Below are 14,954 nucleotides of genomic sequence, written 5' to 3' on the forward strand. Positions count from 1 at the left end.
CATAAAGTTATTTATAATTTTTCCTTACTATCCTCATAATATTTGTAAAATCTGTAATAATATCAGCTGTCCATTTCCTACTATTGGTAATTATTGTGTTTTCTCTATTTCCTTTTTTTTTTTTTTTTTTTGCTGATCATTATTCTTATAAGTTTATCAGTTTTATTAATCTAAGATTCAATCTTTGGTTTCATTAATTTTCTTTTATTTTAATTTTCCCATTGATTGAGGGAGAGAGAGAGAGAAGGGGAAGGGAAGAAAAGAGAGATGTATTAACTCATTGTTCCACTTTAATTGTTTCATTTAGTTGTGTAGTCATTGATTGCTTCTCATAAATGCCCTGATTGAAGATCAAACCCAAGACCTTGGTGTGCCAGGGATACATTTTATCCACTGAGAAACCCAGCCAGTAACTTACTTTTCTTGATTGCTTTTCTGTTTTTATTTCACTGATTTCTGTCCTAACTTTTATTATTCCCTTTCTTCTATTTAATTTAGGCTTAATTATGCTATCTTTTTATATTTTGTAAAGGTGAAAATAGGTCATTGACTTGAAACATTTCATTTCTTTTGGTTAACAAGTGCTCATTGCTATTCATTTCATCCAAATTTCTGCTTTCATTGCATTCCATGAATTCTGATATTTTGTATATTCATTTCATCCAGTTCAATATAATTTAACTTGTTGTTGACTTATTTGCTCGTGGTTGTTTAGAAGTGTGTTATTTAATTTCTAAGTACTTGAAGATTTTCAAAAAATGATTCTGTTATTGATTTCTAATTTAATTATATTGAGGTCAGATAACATACTTTGTATGACTTAGATTCTATTAAATTTATTGAGACTTATTTGGCCAGTTTGGGGTTTATCCTGATAAATGTTCTAAAGGCATAGGAAGAAATATATATATATGTGTGTGTAATGTTTTATAAATGTTAACTGGGTCAGCCCTGGCTGGTTGGCTCAGCGGTAGAGCGTTGGCCTAGCGTGAGGAGGACCCGGGTTCGATTCCCGGCCAGGGCACACAGGAGAAGCGCCCATTTGCTTCTCCACCCCTCTGCCACGCTTTCCTCTCTGTCTCTCTCTTCCCCTCCCGCAGCCAAGGCTCCATTGGAGCAAAAATGGCCCGGGCGCTGGGGATGGCTCTGTGGCCTCTGCCTCAGGCGCTAGAGTGGCTCTGGTCGCAACATGGCGACGCCCAGGATGGGCAGAGCGTCGCCCCCTGGTGGGCAGAGCGTCGCCCCTGGTGGGTGTGCCGGGTGGATCCCGGTCGGGCGCATGCGGGAGTCTGTCTGACTGTCTCTCCCTGTTTCCAGCTTCAGAAAAATGAAAAAAAAAATAAAAATAAATAAAAAATAAATAAATTAAAAAAAAATGTTAACTGGGTCAAAGTAGTTGATAGGTTTGTTCAAATATTCTGCAGTATTACTTATTTTCTGTCTCCATCTTATATGAATATTTAAGAAATGAGTATTAAAATCTGACAGTAATTGAGGTTTAATCTATTTTTTGTCATTTTATCTCTGTATTTTTTAAGTTGAGATGTAATTTATAACAAATTTAAGTGTATAATTCAATAATTCTCAGTAAAATTTAAGAGTTGAGTAAATGTCATCATAGTTCAATTTTAGAACATTTCCATCATCCTGAAGAGAATCCTCACATTCATTTGTAGTCACTCTCCCTGCTTACCCCTGATCAGACAACTGTTAATCTAATCTCTATAAATACATTTGCCTTTTTTTATACATGATATATAAATAGAATCATACAACAGTTGGCCTTTGTATCTGGCAATTATTAAGATAATATTTTTTAGGTTCAACTACACTGTATTATGTATCAATAGCAAAATCAATTCCTTGTTATTTATAGTTATCCACTGTATGGATATCTCATTTTATTTAACCATTTGCATATGATGGATATTTGGACTATATCTACTTTTAGACCTTTATGAATAGTGCTACTGTAAATATCCATGTCCAAATCTTTGAATAACACTCACTTTGAATACCTTGGTGTATACCAATGGGAGAATTGCTGGGCCATATGATAAATTTACTTTTAATGTTTTAATAAACCACCAACTTGTTTTCCAAAGGACTATATATACCATTTCACATTTCCATTAGCAAATACATGAGAATTCCAACTTCCCAACAGGTTTGCTAAAATTTGTAGATACAAGTTCTTTGTCTAATATATAATTTGCTAATACTTTCTCCTAGTCTATGGCTCATCTTTTAATCTTCCTTAATGGGTCTTGAGCACAGATATTTAAAATTTTGATAAAGAACATGTTATCAAAAACATGTTATTTTATAAATTGTGCTTTTGGTGTTATATTAAAGAAACCTCTAATTAACCCAAGGTAATGAAGATTTTTCTCCTATGTTTTCATCTACAGATTTTTAGTCTTGGCTTACAGTTAAACCTTATGATCTATTGTAAGTTAATTTTGGGGTAGGGTCTAAATTAACCTTTTTGCATGTGGATAGTCAATTTTTTCAACACTATTAATTAAAAAGATGATTGTTTACCCCATTGATTGCATCTCTCTTGAAAATCAATTGACCATAGCTTCAGTCAACATGGTGGCTTAGGTATATGTGGTACTCACATCCTCCCACAACCACATCAAAATTACAACTAAATTATGGAACAACCACCATTCAGAGTTGCCTGAAACCGGGCTGAAAGTAAGTCCTACAACTAGGGAATTACAGAAGAAGCCACATCAAGACTGATAGGAGGGACGGAGACAAGAACAGGCTGGTCCAACAGCCACATGTAGCAGATAAAAATCAGGAAGGATATCTCAGCTGTGGCAGTACTTCCCTGAGAAGTTAGGGGTTCCACAGCAGGCCCCTCAGCCCAGGGTTTCAGCACCAAGAAGAGATATCTCTATTACTTCTGGCTACAAAAACAAGCAGGGATTGTAGCTGAGTGATATAAAGGGCACTGGAGTCCTTGGCATCTCCTCTTAAAAGGCCCACATGTAGACTTACTCAAACTCACTTTCTCTGAGCTCCAGTGTTGGGGCAGTAGTTTGAAATGAACTAGGGAACCTATGGGGCAGAACGGAATTGTCCCACATCAAGATGAGAACTGGGGGAGGGGGAAGCTTTCTGCCAGATTAAAGTGCTGGAAAAGTCATTATTACTTTTCTGAGACAGCCTCCTAACTACCCAACAGAGAGAGCAGGTGGGCACCATATCTGAGATCAAAGTGTTCCCCCTGCCTTCGTGACTACCTGAGACCTGCCCCACCCACTTATGAGCCAATCCAAGCTGTTTTCAGCAGCTTTTTATACAAATGGCCTATCTTGATTCACGTTTCAGATGTCCTAAAATATCTCAAACAAGCAGCATCTGGCCTTGGCATGCCCCATATCTGTCATTAAGTGGCCACAGGGCCAGCACTAGCAGCAACTGGCTTTGGTTTACAGCTTAGCCTCACCTGGGTATCTCCAAGCATAGCACAAGCATTAGTCATGTGAAGATTGCTTTGTAGCTCATGCTGGGTGGCCCTCAGTTGAACACAGGAAAAATACAGGTGGTGGCTAACCTTGGCTGGCACCTCTTGAGAGGTCTTAGAGCTAGCACACTCAGTAGATAGCTTAAGACCGCATCCAAGTACCACCTAACTTCTTCCACGAGTGATACACTCAAGGGGCAGACTCAGTAGGCCCCACAGCCCTGATGAAGTACAGTAAGTCCTGTTCTGTGGGGTGTGCCCCTGCACAGTTGATGCTGCATGGTGGCTAGTGGTCACAGCCAGTCCTTACAGCTGATTGGCCTGTGGGCAAATCCCTCCATTGATATGCCAATAGCAATCAAGGCTCAACTACAACAGGAGGGTGTACAAAGCCTACACATGGGTGGTATACCTGGAGTGTCCACTATAAGGGAAAAGAGAACATCACTATACATCTAATAGACATTAAGTAGATAATAAAATGTTATTATGAACTATTTTATGCAAGTATTATTTTTAAACTTGGAGCAATGTTCAAATTACAAGAATAATATACTTAACAAAAGTGATACAAAAAGGTACAAAATTCTGAAGATTTTCAAATCTAGTAGAGAAACTGCAATTTTAAATCATAACCTACATACAAAAGAATTGCCAATTCTGATGATTTTAATGGTGAATACTTCTGTACATTTAAAGAAAAGTAATACTAATAATGTACATATTTTTTTTAAAACAACAGAAAATCAGGGTATATTTCCAAACACTTTTTCTAAGATCAGCATAATATTAAAACAAAACTTGCCTGACCAGGCAGTGGCACAGTGGATAGAGAGTCGGAGTAGGATGCGGAGGACCCAGGTTTGAGACCTCGAGGTGGCCAGCTTGAGCACGGGCTTATCTGGTTTGAGCAAGGCTCACCAGCTTGAGCCCCAGGTCGCTTTCTTGAGCAAGGGGTCACTCAGTCTGCTGTAGCCCCCCAGTCAAGGCACACATGAGAAAGCAATCAATGAACAACTAAAGTGCTACAACAAAGAACTGATGCTTCTCATCTCTCTCCCTCCCTATCTGTCCCTCTCTCTGACTCTGTCTCTGTCACAAAATAAATAAATAAATAAAATTACAAAAACAAAACTTGACAAAAATATTACAATAAAAAGAGCATCAAACGCCAAAAGAAAGATATTTCCTAAATGTTTTATGAAGTCAGTAAGACACTGATAACGAAAGCTAATACGGATGTTACCAAAAGACCATCTCTCTCACTCATGAATATGGATGCAAAATTCTATATATAATATTAGCAGACCAAATACTGAGATAAGAAAAATAATTATGTATTGTGAGATAGCTGTGTTTATTATAAGAATGCAAAATTACTTTAGAATGTAAAAATCAATGTAATTTAAAAAATAAGAAAATGAAAACCAAGGTATAGCAATTTGAAAGAAAAAGGAAAAGTGTCATTCTTCACAAAGGACATCATATTGCAAATCAAAATTCAAAATAATGTATAGCTAGGCTTCACTTAATATTAATAAATAATTTTTATTTCTGTATATAAGCATCAATTTAAATCAATTCCTAGTTATATGTTTAATAAATAAAAACTGTACACTGAAATCTACAAATATATCATCTAGAGATATAAAAACCTATGGAATGGCCTGACCAGGCGGTGGCGCAGTGGATAGAGCATCGAGCTGGGATGTGGAAGGACCCAGGTTCGAGACCCCGAGGTTGCCAGCTTGAATATGGGCTCATCTGGTTTGAGCAAAAGCTCACCAACTTGGACCCAAGGTCGCTGGCCCGAGCAAGGGGTTACTCAGTCTGCTGAAGGTCCACGGTCAAGGCACATATGAGAAAGCAATCAATGAACAACTAAGGTGTCACAATGCGCAACGAAAAACTAATGATTGATGCTTCTCATCTCTCTGTTTCTGTCTGTCTGTCCCTGTCTATCCCTCTCTCTGACTCTCTCTCTGTCTCTGTTAAAAAATATATATATATGGAATGGAATTTTTCCTACTCCAGGAAGATATTTTAGCTCTCCCCAACTTGATCAATGTAATTTAAATCAAAATCCCCCAAGGGGATTTTGGAAAGTCATTATTTGATATTCAATTTATTTGTAAGTGAAAAGATTAAGATATTATTCTTGAACAACCATGAAGATTAATAACAAAGTTGAGTTAATTATATTACCAAATACTACAATTTATTATGCAGCTAAAGTAATTATGACAGTTTGATATTGGCATAAGAAGAGAAAATAAGTCAGTCAGAGAAAGAGAAGTACCATATGATTTAACTTATATGTGGAATCTAGAGAACAATATAAACAAAACAGACAAAATAGAAACAGACTCACAGATACAGAGAACAGAATGATGGGTTTCCAGAGAGGCTGGGGGCTGGGGACTGAGTGAAAAAGGTGAAGAAATGAGAAGTAGAGAGGGGAAGTTACAAAATAGTCATGTGGATGTAAAGTACAGTTTATAAAATATAGTCAGTAATACTGTAGTAACTATGTATGGTGCCCATTGAGTACTGGAAATATCAGAGGAAACACTTTGTAAAATATATGGTTGGCTAACGACTATGCTGTACAGCTAAAACTAATACAAACTAATAAGATTGAAATCCAACAGTAATTTAAAACTTTTAATAAAATAATTTTTAATTACAAATTTTTAAATTTTTAAAATATTAAAAGATGAACATCAAAAAAAGAGAGAAAGGCCCTGGCCGGTTGGCTCAGCGGTAGAGCATCGGCCTGGCGTGCGGGGGACCCAGGTTCGATTCCCGGCCAGGGCACATAGGAGAGGCGCCCATTTGCTTCTCCACCTCCCCCCTCTTTCCTCTCTGTCTCTCTCTTCCCCTCCCGCAGCCAAGGCTCCATTGGAGCAAAGATGGCCCGGGCGCTGGGGATGGCTCCTTGGCCTCTGCCCCAGGCGCTAGAGTGGCTCTGGTCGCGACAGAGCGACACCCCGGAGGGGCAGAGCATCGCCCCCTGGTGGGCAGAGCGTCGCCCCTGGTGGGCGTGCCGGGTGGATCCCGGTCGGGCCCATGCGGGAGTCTGTCTGACTGTCTCTCCCCATTTCCAGCTTCAGGAAAAAAAAAAAAGAGAGAGAGAGAGAAAGGAATAGAGTTCAAAAGCTTAAACATATATACATAGTCTTTTTAATAAATGTGATGGCTCAATGAATATCCATAGCTTAAATGAGTTTTGATGCCTACCTCCCACAATATACAAAAATCAATTGCAGATAATTACATCCATTTAATGAGAGGAAAAAGAACTATTCTAGATAAAAACATAGGAACATATTATGATCTCCAAGAAAATAAAGATTTTTAACAGATCACACCAAAAAACCAGTAGCACCAAAAAAATTAAAAACTAAAATACATTAACATTAAAAACTTCCCATTAAAAAATCCAATTAAAGAGTGGAAAGGCAACCTTAGAGTAGAATACATTTGCAATACATTTATCCTATAAAAAATTCAAATCTATACTTTAAAAAAGTCTCATAAATCAATTAAAAGAACACAAAGGAAAACTAGGCAAGAAATTTAATTAAACTCTTCATATAAACAAATAAATGGTCAATTAACCTATGAAAAATTATTAGAGAAAAGCATATTAAAGCCACAATGAGATAACAGTACACATCTACCTGAATGGATGATGAAAAACACTAAAAATACCAATTATAAAAATGAAGAGACACTCAAACCCTCATTCACTGTTGCAGGATGTATTAAATCCATACAGCTGTGGAAACTGTTTAAAAGTATCTACTGCAATTGAATATATGCATAGTCTATTACCCATCTATTTTACTATTAGATACATTCATAGCAAAACGGACAATAATGATTAACAAAAAGGTATATGTAACAATGTTCACAAAAGCACTTTTAGGAATAGCCAAAATCTAAAGGCAAACTATCAATCAATTGTACATTTTTAAAAATTAATTAAACAATTCAATTCCCAAAGCCAGTGATTTTAACTACTTATACATTAAAGCTTTCTAGGAAGGCATCTAATAAACAACTTTATGTCAAAATTTGTAAATAGTTTAGTTCAGATTCAAAAGCCAAGATAACCAATTCCTTTGTATAGTTATTACCTCTGAGCAAGGCATAGGAATTCACATAGAAAAATAGGTTTCATAGCCTACCCAAAAATAGGATAAACTGTTGTATATTTATAGAAAGAAACTGTATATAGCAATTGTAATAAGTTGAATTTATACACAAAAATACTGATGCATCTCATAAACATCCTGGTAAGAAAAAAAGCCAGATGTGAACTGATATACTGTATAATACCACTTCTATAAAATTCATATATGTGTGTGAGTATTCCATTTATAATAAGTGAAATAATGAGCAAAACTAGTCTATGGTATTTGAAGTCAGCATAATTGTTACTGTGGTTGGGTAACAATGGCTCGATTGGTTCAAGTGTGAGACTTGACTTATCTCTTTATGTGGGAAATCATTCAAAGCTCATAATCAAAGTTGAAAGAACTCCCATCTCAAAAATATTTTTTAAATATTTATATTAACTATAAGATCCACGAGAAAATTATTTTTAGAATGGCTTTAGGCCCTGCCAGTTGGCTAAGTGGTAGAGCATTGACCCCACATGGGGATGACCCGGGTTTGATTCCTGATCAGGGCACACAGGTGAGCAATGGAGCCATCCTCAATGCCTGGTCTCAACTTGTTCAAAGTGAGACATGGATATAGGAGGGGAAGAAAAAGAGAGAGAAGGGGGAGAAGGAGGAGTAGAGAAGCAGATGGTTGCTTCTCCTGTGTGCCCTGACCAAGAATTGAACCCAGAACTTCCACATGCTGGGCTGACGCTCTACCACTCAGCCAACCGGCCAGGGCCAAAGCAAAACATATTTATAAATAAATAAAATATTTACTATCTATATAAAGAAAATCCTTAAAAAAGGTCCTTGTAATCAATAAATCTTTAAATAATTGTTATATTTATTCATTCATACTCTAACTGAACATGCCATTGATGAGTAATATATCCTTAGCCAATGGTCCTTAATTTGACTATTCCTAAGTATTATTTCCTAATCTTTCTTTCTTTTATGCATATGTAACTGTTTTTGCCTATCTTCACTCCTACACTATGCTAATAAATTATGGTAACATTTTAGTGTAAAACATTAAATTTAGCCATAAGTTCAATATTGAGAATTTCATTAGTTCAGACATGATACAACATGAAGCCATTATATTACCCATGGGTAAATTTAATACAGTTAATGATTAAATAACAATAGAGCCATTTGAGGATAGAAATATTAAAAGCTGCAAAACTGATTAAGTTAAATTAATTACATAAGAATCCATAATACATACAGCTAACCAGACTATACAGAACATGTAAACTATTCTTAATTAGCTAGGGATGAAAAAGAGTGAAAATTGTTGGTAGATTTCAGTTTCAGATATTGAGAGTCATTAGATCTACTCCTTATTACAATAACAACTGAAGTAAATGAAGATAAGGACAATCTTGTAAGAAAGGGCAATGGTGGCTAGCATTAGGAGCCTATAAACTTCAACTATAAAAATTAGTATATAACAAGTTAATTAATAACCTTCATATAGTAACCCATCATCCTACATTGTGATTTACAGAGAATTATACTGCATAGATTACAGTGGTCAGAAAGATTAGACACTCTAAAATTAATAAATATAAAATTCATGGTAATGTAATTAATAAATTATTGCAACGAATGATATAAATGATGCCGTAATGGCAACTGCAAATAAGGGTGGGTGAGTGGGTGTTTATTCTGTGAGGAGACTGAAGAAAAATGAGTGCTATAAAATTTGTGTTCAATTAATACAATCAACATACAAGGGACTAATGAATATAAAATTCTAGTCATGAGCATGTTTAAAAGGAGAGAAGATAATTCTTCTTTCTCTAATTCTCTATTTGACTAACAGCCAAATAATTTATAATTTAATCCTCTATTCATCAGGGTCCATACCATAATAGTTATTTGTTATATTGACAGGTATACTTCTCATGACTGATAAATAATATCACATTCAGGCTTATAAATTTATACTTCTGATGTTTGGTTAATGTTAATCACTTCTCCGTTACTTAACAAAAAGTGTTGCTAAACCTGGAACATGCTGATCCTATAAAGATGAAGTGATCACATGAATACCATCCAAAGGAACAAGTACCCATCTCATGTTTCAATAATAGGTACATCAAGATATAACTTGAGTTGTAGGAGCCACAAGCCTACCTGAAGTCCACACAACTCTTAAGAGAGAGAATCGAAGTTTAAATTCAGTTTTGTCTGAGTAATGTTCAAGGTGATGGTTTCAACCACTATGTTATACTTGCTATATTCCATATTCATAAAATACTTGCATAACACAAGTTGAATTCATTATTTCAAGTATCTATACCAACGTGACCAAATTCTACTATATTAGCTATCTCTTCCACATATTTAAGATTCTAAGCACTAAAATTAAAACATAACAGCATTTCATTTGGAGTCATACAGTGGTGAATGAATAATATAGGCATAAATTCATTTTAGTGTATCAAACAATTTAAAAGCTTCAATCATTGTTATGAAAACACTGAGATACATGTTAATACCCATAATGATATCTTCAAATTCTATGTTATATATATCATTCAAGATAATTCAATAAAGGTATGATTACTGAAAACTTACTTTGCAACCTCCGTGTTGGGCTTTCTCCATGGAGCTGTCGTCGTGGCATATATGGAGAAGGATGGGGAAGTGGCAATGAAGAGACATCATGGGTCTGAAGTTTGTACCAATGTGGCTCATCATCTAATAATGCTGTTTCTAATTCAATTAAAATCTACAAAGCCAAGAGACAAAAGACTGATATACCAATAATATAGAAATTCTCTGAAATGGTCTCATAACTTTTATAATAATAACAGAAATGCTGTTAGATCGAAAGCAAAGCCATGTTGCAAAATTTTTCACGTTTTGACAATAACTAAATAAAAGATAAATAATTATAACTTCTTAATGATTTAAAAAGTTTAAATATCGAAGATAGTTATTATACAGACCATTGATCAATCACCAAACAGCAGCTGCTAAATTGCTATTACAGAAATAATACATTATGAAAAGTCTGTAATAATAACGAATATATGTGTATCATTCTATAATTTAAAAAGCATTCTCATTTTCATTCATTAATTTATCCTTTGCAATAACTTTAAATGGGAAGAAAAAATTAAATTAGAAGTGTCTAATGTGTATTAAAAACACATTATATGTTATCTTAATTTTTAGAAAAAAAACTACTAGTTTGGTCTTGTTATTCAACTTTTAGAGATAAGAATATCAAGGCTAAAAAAGGTTAAAAGAACCTGTCTAAGCTCACATCACCTGGTAAGTGATAGTTATAATATGAATGAAATAAAACTGTGTTCAACATATCTTGCTGCTAAGGATTCAAAACAGGAAAAATGTATTTTTTAAATCAACCATATTATAATACAGACTTAATAATATAACTACTTAATAAATTTGAAAAGGAAATAAGTCCATAGAAACAAATGACACTTTTTATTTCTTTTTAGGGTCACTAGCAAATATAACAGTGATCATGCTTAGGTACATGAAAACTGCTATATAATAAATCATTGCTTAGCTACAGGAGGTAAAGAAGCCAAAAAGCTATTCTTTCATACTTCCTAAATTTTCCCTAGTCATTTTCAAAGTATATACAATGTATTCACATGTTGACATGCACACACACACTTAATCCTCATATTAACCTTGAGTTTCAAACTACTATTGTTCCCACTTGGTTGAAGAGGAAACTAAAGCAGAAAGAGACTTAATAACTTGTTCAAAGACACAGACTAGGAAGTGAAAGTGTCACAAATATACACTCAGTTACTCCAGATTCTGCTCTTTACAATCAGGTTACCTTTCCTCCTAACTGGTTTACTACTCTGATTCCTCAACTACTGATGTTCAGTTTAATATTTCTATGCATTGTTGGTTTCCCCATGAGATTACCATTTAATTTACTTAGAAAAATCAATCACATTGAAAATGCTAAAAGCAGATAACTTGGTGTGTTACTAGCCGGGGTCTGCCTCTCATCCTGCCTATCTCCAATTAATTCATCTCCACATTACACGAAAAACACTTTTCTCAAATACAAATGCAATCTATAAACATTCTCTTTTTTAAAATCTATAATTGGTTCCCATTATCCACAGAATAAAACCAAGAGTTTTTAATGTGAAATATTAAGGGATATGATCTGGTGCCCGGTTAACCTTCAAGTCTCATTTCTTACTACTTTCCCTTCCAGTTTCTTGTCCAAGACCCCCTCAAACTCTAGTGTGTTGTTATTCCTTCTACAGAACTTTCACTCTCTTGACTTGGCTAAATTCTGCTTTCTCTGTGGAGACTTTCCTGGACCATTTCCCCTTCTCTGCACAGCAAGTATGTATTCCTGTTGCATTACCCTATAACAGCATCTGCCATACTATTTTATAATTGCCTATTCACTCATCTGTATCCCCAATGGATTACTAATTCCATGAAGGAAGTAACATTCTGTATTCACCTTGAAGCATCAGTCCTACCATATTACGAGTATATGACAAGCCTTAAAAAAATCTAGGAATAAGTGATTTAAATAAAAAGTAGTAAAACTGGTTAAGAAAACTAAAATCATATACACATTATACAGCAGCAATATATTTGTGAAATGCAAACCAACCTCTTATCATTTATCAATGAGACTAATGCAATAAAATAAACATATAAAAGTTGTCACAGTATTTAGAACCATTGGTTTTTTTATGACATCAAAAAGTTTTGTCTTAAAGTACAGAATAAATTCACTCCAATAAAGAAATTATTCTTACTTTTCAGAGATTCAAAATATAAATTTTTCTGTCAGTCATATAAACAAATATATCAGGATGACATATATAGTTTAAGTTTTAAAATAAATCCAGATACCTCTCCTAAGAATTCACTTTCTTCCTCTCGAACTCGAGCTTGATCCCAAAGGGTAATCTCCAACATCCGTTCCCGAAATTCTCTTCGGTGGACTGGAGAATAAATGAATGTTTGGTTCCATTTGGGTTCCAAAGTTTTCTTTACGGTTTTAGTTCTTCGCTTGTTTTTATCACTATGAAAAAAAATATTAGAATACATGAACTTATATAAATCTTTAGTTTACCATAAAAGTATTAATGTAAAATTTCACAAGAAAGAAGTCAAGTAGTTTTGCCACAAATTTACCATACATTACAAATATTATAATATTTAAAACTACTATTAAAATTTTTAAGTTGCATAATTATATAACATTATATGTATGACTTACTAATAATATTTCAATAAATCTAAAAATTTTCCATACTTAAATACTTATTCTTTCTCAAAATCTAAATAAGACAAGACCATAGAATCTTATTTCTAAAAATTTTTAACACATTGCCCTTTTGGAAACCTTCCAAATCCTAATTAACAATAACATTACATCTACTACTCAAACCACAGATGTCTAATTGTACAAGAAAATATAGTAAATTGTGATGTTCACAATTTCACATCCATATAGTATAGCTAAGGAGCAACTATTATTACATTTTATCAAACTAATTTCTTACATAGGAGAAGTATTTACTTGCTTATTTGACATTTAGCAGATCTTTTAAACCATTGCAAAATTATTTCTGTGTGAGTTGACCATTAAATCTGAGCTCGAAATGGAAGCTGGACATCCTGAAGATGGGATTTATATCTCAAAGGTTCGTGCTTTTTGAAAATCCATGCGTCTATCAAGTGAATATTTTTAACTATGCATGACATTATATGCACATATATGTATGAATTATATACATGTATACATGTATTACTATATTGTACTAAATATTGTCCACATTGGTAAATATATAAAAATAGAGATAAAAATTCAAATATTTCTTCTTACACCCCCCCCCCCCGGTACATCGATTCTTTTGGAGCTCACTACTCTAGCTTATTAGGATGAATGGCTAAATAGTAATAAAGAAAATTATCTTAGAAGGAAAGGTTAAGTTATCTAGAAAGCCTATTTGATGTAAGAGGTGGACAATGAACTCCAAGTCGAACTGTATTAACTGCTACAGATTCTCTAAGCACAGCATAGTACTAACAGTGCTGGGAAACAGGAAGCAAGGAGAACTAAGAACAGACAGTCTCTCTGTATTGGGGGATATGTAATTTTTTCTCCTAGGTAAATACAGGGCTTGATGTTTTAATATAGATTTGATTAAATAATCAACATATATGATTCCAGAGCAGATTTTTTTTTTGTATTTTTCTGAAGTTGGAAACAGGGAGGCAGTCAGACAGACTCCTGCATGCGCCTGACCGGGATCACCCGGCATGCCCACCAGGGGGTGATGCTCCGCCCATCCAGGCGTTGCTCTGTTGCAGCCAGAGCCATTCTAGCGCCTGAGGCAGAGGCCATAGAGCCATCCCCAGGCCATTTTTGCTCCAATGGAGCCTTGGCTGCGGGAGGGGAAGAGAGAGACAGAAAGGAAGGAAAGAGGGAGTGGTGGAGAAGTAGATGGGCGTTTCTCCTGTGTGCCCTGGCCGGGAATCGAACCTGGGACTACTGCACACCAGGCCGATGCTCTACCACTGAGCAAACTGGCCAGGGCCAGATCAGATATTTTTAACGGGGCAGAAAACCATCTTAAAATAATATATCTTTGTTAATTTTTTTTTTTACAGAGACAGAGAGGGACAGATAGGAACAGACAGACAGGAAGAGAGGGAGGTAAGAAGCATCAATTCTTCTTTGCAGCACCTTAGTTGTTTATTGATTGCTTTCTAAAATGTGCCTTGATGGGGGGGTGGATTACAGCAGAGCCAGTGACTTCTTGCTCAAGCCAGTGACCTTGGGTTCAAGCCAGCAACCATGGGGTCATGTCTATGATCTCACCCTCAAGCCAGTGACTCCGTGCTCAAGCTGGTGGCCCATGGTCAGGTTGGATGAGCCTGTGCTCAAGCTGGCGACCTCGGGGTTTCAAACCTGGATCCTCTGTGTCTAAACCCAAAGCTCTATCCACTGTACCACCCCCTGGTCAGGATATCTTTATTCATTTTTAAGGGCTTGGAAAAAAAACCAGGTGAGAGATTTTCATCTCTATTCAATTTTATAGAAAAAAACTGGTATTATAAATAAAATAGCAAACAAAGTAATAAAAATGATAATAAAACTATGATTCATGACTTATCTTACACTCTTTCTTCAAAACTTTTAACTAATATTTATAAAGCACCTACTTATATTCCATCCATTAAAGAATGCATTCTGAGACCCTGTCAAGAGACAGTTCCTTCCATGAAGCCAGGAAGAAGCATTTGGTGGGGGAGCCTTG

General features: G+C 35.2%; 1 protein-coding gene across 49 annotated transcripts in view; it reads right to left on the reverse strand.

Annotated features, from left to right (window-relative positions):
• RIMS2 (regulating synaptic membrane exocytosis 2) overlaps window positions 1-14,954 on the reverse strand; it is a 653,442-nt gene that overhangs the window by 281,400 nt on the left and 357,088 nt on the right. For all 49 annotated transcript variants that reach the window (XM_066265863.1, XM_066265876.1, XM_066265860.1 and 46 more), the window contains 2 exons: window positions 12,538-12,709; window positions 10,240-10,393 (listed from right to left, as the gene is read on the reverse strand). In XM_066265863.1, coding sequence (XP_066121960.1) covers window positions 10,240-10,393; window positions 12,538-12,709 — 326 coding nt within the window. The remainder of the gene's footprint in view (window positions 1-10,239; window positions 10,394-12,537; window positions 12,710-14,954) is intronic.

The sequence above is a fragment of the Saccopteryx bilineata genome, chromosome 3 (genome assembly GCF_036850765.1).
Source record: "Saccopteryx bilineata isolate mSacBil1 chromosome 3, mSacBil1_pri_phased_curated, whole genome shotgun sequence".
NCBI lineage: Eukaryota > Metazoa > Chordata > Mammalia > Chiroptera > Emballonuridae > Saccopteryx > Saccopteryx bilineata.